The sequence below is a fragment of the Tupaia chinensis genome, unplaced genomic scaffold, assembly GCF_000334495.1.
Source record: "Tupaia chinensis unplaced genomic scaffold, TupChi_1.0 Scaffold000231_1, whole genome shotgun sequence".
NCBI classification, from domain to species: Eukaryota; Metazoa; Chordata; class Mammalia; order Scandentia; family Tupaiidae; genus Tupaia; species Tupaia belangeri.
The window spans coordinates 3406256-3416701 of NW_006159706.1; the positions used below are offsets into that span (position 1 = coordinate 3406256).

General features: G+C 46.9%; 1 protein-coding gene across 2 annotated transcripts in view; it reads left to right on the forward strand.

The window, feature by feature from the left end:
- The first annotated feature begins 425 nt into the window (after positions 1–425).
- GTF3C1 (general transcription factor IIIC subunit 1) overlaps positions 426–10446 on the forward strand; it is a 91441-nt gene continuing 81420 nt past the window's right edge. For both annotated transcript variants that reach the window (XM_006148255.3, XM_006148256.3), the window contains exons 1-4: positions 426–710; positions 4065–4274; positions 9106–9282; positions 9536–9679. In XM_006148255.3, coding sequence (XP_006148317.1) covers positions 490–710; positions 4065–4274; positions 9106–9282; positions 9536–9679 — 752 coding nt within the window. In that variant the 5' untranslated portion in view covers positions 426–489. The remainder of the gene's footprint in view (positions 711–4064; positions 4275–9105; positions 9283–9535; positions 9680–10446) is intronic.

The window sequence follows — 10446 nt, forward strand, 5'->3', positions numbered from 1 at the left end:
TACACGACCCCAGCTCACACACTGGCCAAACCACTGACCACTCCCCCAGCCTCTCCTCCCCATCCTAGACCACTAAACCTCCTTTTCCCTTAGATCGGAGACCAACTTGTGTCAGGCAGTGGTGGTCCAGGGGCCTACGGCCTAGGATTCCCCTCCGGGAGGGCTCTGGAGGGATGAGGGAATAATTGCCCGACCTCCCGGAGGGGCCCACAGACACTCACCCTCCATCCCTAGAGGCGGCGGTTCCGGGTGCTCGAACCGGAAGCGGCCCATACAGTGTTTGCAGTTCCCCTGGTTACTGTGAGGTTCCGGACCAATAGCTGTGGAGCTCCACCCATTGAGCCCGCCCCCAGATGGGTGACGTCACACCGGCGCGTTGGAACTTGGATCCACCTTCCTGGGCCTCCCAGTGCACTGCGCAGGCGCGTGGGCCTGGCTTCTTCGCGACGTGGTGCGCAGGCGCCTCGGGCGCTGCTTACCAGAGTAGCAATGGACGCCTTGGAGTCGTTGTTGGACGAAGTGGCCCTGGAGGGGCTGGATGGCCTGAGTCTTCCCTCACTGTGGAGCCGTCTGGAGACGCGAGTGCCGCACTTCCCGCTGCTTTTGGAGCCCTACACTCAGGAGTTTCTGTGGCGGGCCCTTGTTACGAACCCCGGCATCACCTTCTATGAGAATCCTCGAGAGCGACGCGACCTCCAGCTCCAGGACCGGTGAGCGGCCTGGCCCCGCGGGCGGGCGGGCGGGAGAGCCGGCAAGTGCAGAGCCCGGAGTCTAACGGAGCTGGGAAGGGACGGAGGAAACGAGCAGAGTCGAGGGAGGATCGGAGCCTGATGGGGGAGGGGCGGGGTGGGGACTTTGGTTCGGGGTCTCTCCGGGCCTGGCAGGGCCCAGGAGTCTGATGGAGTTGGGGGCGCATCTCATGACGTCCCATGTCCCGTGTGCTTAGAGATAGTGATGAGCCGTAGAAGGGTACTTCTAAAAGTTCATGGAAAATGAAATTTTAGTACGAGGTGGGGTTTTTTGGTGCAAAAGAAATTAGGAATCCATGGGACCAGCAGATGGCGTAATTGTTACATCGTCGCTGGACTCCCACGTAGTTGACTGCTGTTTTGGACCCGCGGCTTAAAACTCATGCCAGGTGTGTGTGCGTGTCTGCCCCAAATCCCAAGGGGAGAATGGAGAAGTGATTGAGGCCTGGCTATGCCCTGGGGGGGGGGTTATCACATTATGTCTCTCTGTGTCTCTGGCAAGCGCGTTTGCCGTATAGTAAAAATCTCTCTCAAAAACAAAAAGGAATCCATGCATAGTTTTTTCATAATATGCGTTTTCTGTGAACTTCTGGAAGACCCTCTTGTATTGTGAGGATCAGGGAAGATTCTTAGCATTAATAACGTCTAAGACAACACTTAAAAGGTTAGACTTAGGTGCCCAGTTGGCAAAAGAGTGCTCTGGACAAAGAGAAATAAGTTTGAAAGCTTGAAGGAAGAGAAATCAGTGTGGCTGAATTGTAGAGTTGGAGTAGACAATGAAGAATAATAGTTGACACGTTCTTATTATGAGCTGGGACTGTTCTAAGATCCTTAAGTATAACAAGTTATTTAATTTGAACAACAATCTTAGGAGATGGATATTATCCTCATTTTCCCAAAGTGAAAATTGAGGCGCTGAGGGGTTAAGTGACAGCTCTAGGTCATCAGCTAGCAAAATCAGAAGCCAGTTTCGGTCTGCAATCCCCTTTGCCCTTAAACCGAATTAGACTGGAGAGAGAGTCAATAATTGCTTAATCTACATAAAGAGTTTATCCTTTATCAGAGGAGAGTGGGATACTGTTGTAAGAACAAAGCTGAAGTTAGGAGATTTATAATATTAATGATTCAGTTACACTATGGTTAAATGACTGGCTTGCCATGTAGTGGGCGTGGGAATGAGGGGAAAAAGATGTAATCAACACCTTTTAGACAAAAGGGTCAAAAGGATTTGGTGACTGATCGGATGTAGCGGTATAAGAAAAGGTAGGAATCAAAGATGATGCCCTCCAGTGCTTGCTGCTGGGGCCTCTGAATAAATACTAATACCCTTCCCTAAAGTAGGGGACATAGAAGAGCCACACAGTTGTTGAGTCTGGGGGAGGTGGGGAAGGTGCTGCATGTATTGGGTTGTCAGAGAAGTCAATGCATTTTTGCATAGAGAAATGGAAGAATGTGTCACGATTTTTCCCATGACCCAAGTACTTAGAGATACATTGAGTTTGAGATTCTCATGGGTTGTCCAAGTGAAGATTCTGTTTAGTAAACATGACTTCAAGGAAGAGAAAGCAAGTCAGAGGGGACAACTGACTTAAACATTTGTGAGTTATCTCATAGTTGGTAATTAAGCTTTTGGCTACGGTCATCCCTAGGAGAGAGTGTAGTGTGGTTGGAGGTCCTAAAACATAACCCCGAGGTACACCCAGGTTTCCAGCCTGGATGGAGGAGGAAATCTTCAAAGAGAAGACTGGAGAGATGCAGCTGGAGAGGTAGAGGATAGTCAGGCCAGGGTAGTGTCGTGGAAGATGTGGAGAAGACCTGATTTGAGAACACAAGGTTACATGTCCTGAGGTCACAGGCAAGGCATGAGAAAAGGGTTAAACAATGTATGTGGGTGGCCCACCCATGGTCTGGTGGTTCAAGTGGCTGGATCCCACTTGGGCGATCGCAGTTCAAGGCTTGAAAAACCTGCCGGGTGCATATTTGTGCCCAAAATCCCGAGAGAGAGAGAGAGAGAGAGAGAGAGAGAGAAGGGAAGGGATTGTGATATGGCCATGCCCTGTGCTGGGTGTTTTCTCTTTCTCTCTCTCTCTGACAAGTTAAAAAGAAAAATAAATGTATATGGGATTTGGCCTCCATAGGCTAGTGCAGGAGGTAAGCAAGGTGTCAAAGAAAACTTGACAAACTTGGCTGACTGAAGAAAAGAGGAAACGCAAGTCAAAGATGTCTCCCGGGTGTTGGTAAGAGGCAACTGGGAGAATATGGTATCCAAAACAAAGGAGGGACTTGATTAGGGATGGAGCGAGTCAAGCCCCCCCCCCCCCCCAATAGCTGGAGGACTCCTGCACTCCACAGAGAGGGAGGGAGAAAGCACCCAGAATGGGGTGTGATTGTGCTGCAGTCTCTTCTCTGTTTCTCTGTTTTGGGGATTTAGGGCACACAATACATGTGTGCCCAGTGTTTTTCAAACCTCTGGGGCTGGAATTCAAACTGTGTGTTCAGCCATGTATGATCCAGCTCCCTTAACCACTAGGTTTTGGGCTGGCCCATAGCTTTGGTTTTAATTTCCTGGGATGTGAAATGTATGATAGACAGTTGAAGACATAAGATTTGGCATTTGTTGGGGACGGGGGAAGACAGGATCAAGGATTCAAAGGGAGGATTGTTAATACATAGGTGATAATTAAAACCTTAAAAGTGGGTGAGAAGACTAGATGCAATATGGAAAGAGGCCTTTTTTTCCCTTCCCATTTGCCATAGAGCGTGTGTGCTCACTGGAGAGAGGGAAAGGAAGAGGGTAGCAGGAAAATAAAGAAGTATCCCCTGGGGACAAGTCCATGCCACAGTCTCTTTTCCATTCTCCTCTTGGGATTTTCACCCAAGCGCCTGGCCTGTTTTTAAAGCCGCCAGGTCCAGGACTAAACTGCATAGTCGGCCATGTGGGATCCAGCCATGTTAACCACTGTGCCACTGCTGGCCTGAAGAATGATGTCGTAAAGGAAGAAAACCTTAAATCATTCTGTCTAAGCCTAGTGATCTGTGGACCAGACAGCTGACTGGAAGGGAAACCAAAAGGCCAAGACTTGGGCGATGGTTTTGGTTGAAGCACCCAGCTTCTACGGTAGTTTGGGGGAAAGTTCTGTGTTCTCAGGGATTGAAAGGCAGAAACCTGCTTGTCCAGATTGACTGCACTGGTGAGGCAGGAAGACTGATCTCACTTATTCTCTCTGATCTCTGCTGGAGGTTGTCAAAGAACATACCAAGCATGCATTATTTCTGAAGGTGAGTTGGATTTGATATTTGTGCTTTTTTCCTTAGATATGAAGAAATTGACTCAGAAACTGGTATTTTGGAATCCAAAAGGGACCCAGTTCCTTTGGAGGATGTCTACCCCATTCATATGATCTTAGAGAATAAGGATGGCATCCAGGGCTCATGCCGGTACTTCAAGGAGAGGAAAAACATTACCAGTGACATCAGGTCCAAGTCTCTGCAGCCTCGTTGTACCGTGATAGAAGCCTATAACAGGTAACAGATTAGCACCCTCAGAATTTGCCGGGGATATAGGGTCTGGGTGGTGGTGCAGTAGTCGTGTGTCTGGATCCACTTGTGAGATGGCCTGGGTTTGCCTCCAGGGACCTCCCTGGTCCCAGTCTGGGTTCTGGGTCTGCTTAGACTGAGGCTGGATTGCAGTGTGGGGACCCTGTTGAGGGTGCCTATCTTTGTCTCTTTCATGGAAGGAAAAGTAGATGGGTGAACTTTGGAGAAATACAAAAAAGGCTTTCCTGGGATTCTAAGCCAGGGTATAGTCACCGCACTTGGATCTGCCTCACGTCTATGGGAATTTACCAGCCAGGCCTCAGCCTTCTTCATTGCACTCCTCTAGGGGCTCATCGAGGTCAGGGATTCTGCCTTTCCCTTTCCCTTGTGTCCACAGTCCTAGAACAGCTGGGGTTGGTAGATAGCTGGCATTTGGATGGCGCCACCTTCTCTCACCCAAGCTGGGCCCTCTGCAGCCCAGACACCCTTTTGTGAGGCTTTAGTCAGTGTCCCAGTTTCCCAATGTGACTAACCCAAATTGTCATTTTTTCCCAAGCAGCTAAGCCCGTTCCCACCTCCCTAATTTACAGGATAGTGTGAACTCCTAACATCCACTTCTTTTCTTGACTTGCAGACTTTTTCACATGTCTCTTCTTCTCTCATCTCAGAGGAGACAAGAAATGTTTGTGCTCTGGATACTTCTTTTCCTCCTTTTCTGCCCTGTTCCCAGCCCAGCTCCCTGTGCCTCTGCTCCTTCCTACCTGTGCCAGTTAGCTTGTGTTTGTCCTTGATTTTCAATTTTTGCCTGACTTCTGGTGCTTTCATCTCAACACACGAACATAACTCGCCCATCATGACAGCCTACTCTTGACCACACATCCCCTGTAACTATCTTCCTCTCTGCAGCCATGCTTCTCAGAAGATACAGCTACATTTACTATTTCTGCCTCCTTCCCCTCCCTTTCACCCCTCTGCCTCCTGTAGTCCAGGTTTCCACCTAATCATTTCACCACACTGTGGCCTCTAAGATCTTAACTAACAGGCCTGTGGACCCTGCCACAGTGTTGGGGCCTCTGGAAGCCCTTGCCCTGTTTGTTTTTCTACCTTTCTCACTGTTCTGCACAGGCTTCTTTGTGGACCTCTGCTTACTGCTCCCTCTCACATGCTCTCAGGGCTCTATCTGACCCCAGAGCTCTCTCCCAAGTATTAGTGACCTACCTCTTGCTCAGTGTGATCAGCACTCTCCCTCACCCCACACCCACCTTCTCTTCCTCTTCTATTTTCTCATTTCCTTATTCAGGTCAATGGTATTCCTGTGTACCTGGCTGTACAGGTCTTAAACTTGGGCTCTTTCTCAGCTCTTTCTCTCCCAAATTTATAGGTCCAGTTGACCCTTGAGTCCTATAGAATGGACCTACATTTCTCATACTTTTCATTCTCGAACTAATGTGATAGTCTCCTCTCTCCTCCATTCTCTCTCTTTTTAAATTTTTTTAAATTAAATGTTATTTATTTATTTTTAAAAATTTGACCAGAGAAAGACAGAGAGAGAGAGAATGAGATACAGAAAGAAAAAGCAAACCACCAGATTCAGGACTTAAACCGTGGTCAGCCATGTGCGAGTCCAACCCCTTAGCCACCATGCCACCCAGGGGCGAGTCCAACCCCTTACCCCCCATCCCCCCTGCCAGCCCCTCTTCTCTCTCTCTCTCTTTTTTTTTTTTTAAGAATTACTTAATTTTATTATCATTATTATTATTATTTTAATTTGTTACAGAGCATGCACACTTACCAGAGAGAGAGAGAGAAGGAGAAAGAGAGAGAAGGAAAGAGGGAAGTGAGAAAGCAAGCTGGGACTTGAACCACAGTCAGCCATGTGAGAGTCCAGTGCCTTAACCACCTGCTGCTCCCCTCTCCTTTATTTATTTATTTATTTTTAAAGAACTATTTTCTGGGGGACCGTCAGTTTGTGTGGTGGCTATGTCACTGGACTCCCATATAGTTGACTGCGGTTCAAGTTCCAGACCCAGTGGCTTAAACTCACGCCGGGCGTGTGTGCGTGCATGCCCAGGATCCTGAGAGGAGAGTGGAGGAGAAGGGATTGCGGCATGGCCATCCTCCCGGAGGGTGATTTCTCGCTTTCTGTCTCTCTGGCGATTGCATGCACCCTATAGCAAAAACCTCTCCAAAAAAAGAAAGAAAGAAAAATAATTATTTTCTTTAACTTTATTTATTTATTTACTTTGACCAGAGAGAGACAGAGCAAGAACAAGATGGTGGGGGAGTGAGAAAGCAAGTCATTAGATCCAGACTCAAACAGCAGTCAGCCATGTGGGAGTCCAGCACCCTTAACCACCACACTGCCTGCTGGCCACATAGCATGGACACAGTCAGATAATTGGCAGTAGTTAACAGAAATGTTGGAATTACAATATTACATTATCATAAACTAATCTGAGTAATAAAATTTTAAAAAGTAGCACATCAGTTCCCCTGTTTTCAAACATTTTTTCCCCAGCTGACCTCTTATAATTTAACTTAGTGTGCTTGTTTTGAGAAAAGAAAACACAGGTCCTAAATGTATAACATTCAAGCACATGAAGTAGACTCCCGTTCATGTACATTCACAACCTTTCTTTTTGAAGGCAGACTACACAGACTTCATGCCTTACGCAAAGACTAATTATAGGTTATACACAATGTGAAGGAAGATGCAGTTAAAACAAGCAGAGTCATCTGGTGTGAAGAAGGAAGAAGGTCGGAATGAGCTGAGTGGCGTGACAGCAGAGACCTTGTAACCAGGTGTCTTACACAGCGACTGGGAAGAGTGAATGTTGCTACAGATGGAGAGGGATTGGTAGCCCGTATATGTGGACTCTTTAAGTGACCCCTTTATCTGAGAAAGTGGGCTCCTCCAGTTGGGTAAACTTATGCCAAGAAGCGAGTGAGAGATGGGTTATCTACCAGCATATCTGTGAGATCTCTGTGCCAGAGATCGAACCCTGAGAGTGTATGAGTAGAACAGGTCACCTTCAAGATACCAGTTTTTAGTTCTGTAGGCAAGGCCTTGTAGTAGCATCAGGCCTCAGCAGAGAAATTAGTCTTTTCCATTGGGGTTAGCAAGTTTTAGGCATTATTCATCAAGTCATTAGGAGGAACTAGTGATTTATTTAAGATCTGGTCTGTAATAGTGAAGCCCAACCTAGACTGGAGGTCAGCTGGTTACACAGTTGAAAGTTTGTGACTGAAGTTTTTTGTTTTTGTTTTTTTTTACCTGTCCTGTTCCCTATGCCAGCTCATTCACTTAACAAGTTCATACAAAGTCTCTGCTTTACACCCACGGTATTTTAGGTGCCAAGGATAGCCTGGAGAACTAGTTGACAGCATGCCTGCTCTGTGGAACTTAGGTTTGAAGTGAGAGAGACTTAGATGAGGACGCCAGCCTAAAAACTGCCCCTTTCTGAGTGCTAACTGCTGTAAGAATATGAGAATGGTTGGGGTGGGGCTGGAACTCTAGTTAACATTTTCTGAAGAATTGACAGCTGAGCCTTGACTTCCATGATGAAAAGGAATTGGTCTAAAGATTCAGGAAGAGGAACAGCCAGGCAGAGAAAACAGCAAGGGTAGCAACCCTAAGGCTTATTTTTTGGGAAGAAGGCCATGCTACTTTGAGTAAGGTCTGGGTCATGGAAGAAAAATGAGTGAAACATGGATGACCAAATTGTGTAGGGCCTTCTAGACCATGATGAGGTTGGATTTGGCTGGTACCTTGGCAAGCCCTGGGAGGACTTTAAACAAGAAAATAGTAAGATTGACTGTTCATTCACCACACTGCAGTTCTAAGACTAAAAACTGGCTTAGATTAATTTGGGAGTGTTGTGGATTCCTGAGGGGAAAAAAAAAGCAGAAATGATTATTCTGGCAGGCTCTACTTTTTCATATTTTTGTTTTCCTTAATTAAGCTTTGGGGACAACAAGTGGCATGGTGGTTAAGGTGCTAGACTCCCAAATGGTGACCATGGTTCAAGTCCTGGACCTAAAGACTTGAAGCTCATGTCGGGCATATGTACATGCATGCCCAAAATCCCAAGAGGAGAAGGGTCTGTGGTGTGACCATCACACCATCACTAAAGATTCAGGAAGAGGAACAGCCAGGCAGAGAAAACAGCAAGGGTAGCAACCCTAAGGCTTATTTTTTGGGAAGAAGGCCATGCTACTTTGAGTAAGGTCTGGGTCATGGAAGAAAAATGCGAGAAACATGGATGACCAAATTGTGTAGGGCCTTCTAGACCATGATGAGGTTGGATTTGGCTGGTACCTTGGCAAGCCCTGGGAGGACTTTAAACAAGAAAATAGTAAGATTGACTGTTCATTCACCACACTGCAGTTCTAAGACTAAAAACTGGCTTAGATTAATTTGGGAGTGTTGTGGATTCCTGAGGGGAAAAAAAAAGCAGAAATGATTATTCTGGCAGGCTCTACTTTTTCATATTTTTGTTTTCCTTAATTAAGCTTTGGGGACAACAAGTGGCATGGTGGTTAAGGTGCTAGACTCCCAAATGGTGACCATGGTTCAAGTCCTGGACCTAAAGACTTGAAGCTCATGTCGGGCATATGTACATGCATGCCCAAAATCCCAAGAGGAGAAGGGTCTGTGGTGTGACCATCACACCATCACCCCCGCCCTGGGGCAGGGAGTGATTTCTCACCTTCCCTTTCACTCTTTCTCTCTGGCAAGTGCACTCACCTTATGGCAGAAAACTTTAAAAAAAAAAATCCGTTTAACTGTGTTCTTCATGTGTTTATTTCTGATTGGCAGGTGGGGCAGGAAACTGATCATCGTTGCCTCCCAGGAGATGCGCTACAGGGCCCTGATTGGTGCGGAGGGAGATCCTGATCTGAAGCTCCCCGACTTCTCCTACTGCATTTTGGAGCGATTGGGTCGGTCCAGGTGGCAGGGGGAGCTCCAGCGAGACCTTCATAGCAGTGCTTTCAAGTAAGGGGGATGAATTGCTTCTCTGCTTTAGACTGTGGGGTTCACTGGTCATTATGCCCTGCAACCCAATTGCAGTGGCCTGCTGCCTTCTCTTTTCGAAGGCATCGGTGTTTTCCCAAAGCCATTGTCTCACAATGACTGTTCTCTCAAGTTGACTAGATAGGAGGTGTTCTGTCCCTGATGTTTTTGTCCAAGTGCAGTAAAGTAACCAACAAGACAAAATGGCATGTCCTGTGCTCTTTTTTTCCCCCAGGGTTGATGCTGGGAAACTTCACTATCATAGGAAAATTCTGAACAAAAATGGGCTCATTACCATGCAGTCCCACGTCATCCGATTACCCAATGGAGCCCAGCAGCACTCAATTCTCCTCCTCCTGAACCGATTTCATACGGACAGGTATGGTTTGTGGAAAATAAAAACATTTTATTAGTTTTATACTGCTGCCAGTTGTATTGTGCCTTTAAAAATTGTAGAGGACAAACAGAATATGACTATAGCTTGAAAAAAAAAAAAAACAGGACCAGCAGATGGCATAATGGTTACATCATAGCTGACCGTGGTTTGAGTCCCAGACCTGGTGACTTAAAACTCACATGTGTCTGCGCCCAAGATCCCAAGAGGAGATGGAGAAGAAAGGATTCAGGCATGGCGATCCTCCCTGGAAGGTGATTTCTCACTTTCTGCCTTTCTGTCTCTCTGGTGAGCACACTTGCCCTATAACAAAAATTTATCTTAAAAAAAAAAAGGAATTGGGGATCGGCAGGTAGTGTGATGGCTAGGGGTTCTAGACTCCCACATGGCCAACTGCAGTTCAATTCCTGAACCTGGTGGCTTGGTTACTCTCACTCTGTCCTTCTCTGGTGAAATGAAAATAAATAAATAAGGACCAGCAGTTGGCATAATGGCCATGTCACTGGACTTCCATGTAGTTGACTGTGATTCGAGTCCCGGACCCGGTGGCTTAAACTCATGCCATGTGGGTGTGTGTGCATGCCCAAGATCCTGAGCCCAAGATCCTGAGAGGAGAATGGAGAAAAAGGGGTTGCGGCCTGGCCGTCCCCGCCCCCGTGGGGTGATTTCTTGCTTATATCTCTCTGTCTCTCTTTCTGGCAAGTGCACGCACCCTATAGCAAAATCTTCTCTACCACAAAAAAAAAAATAAA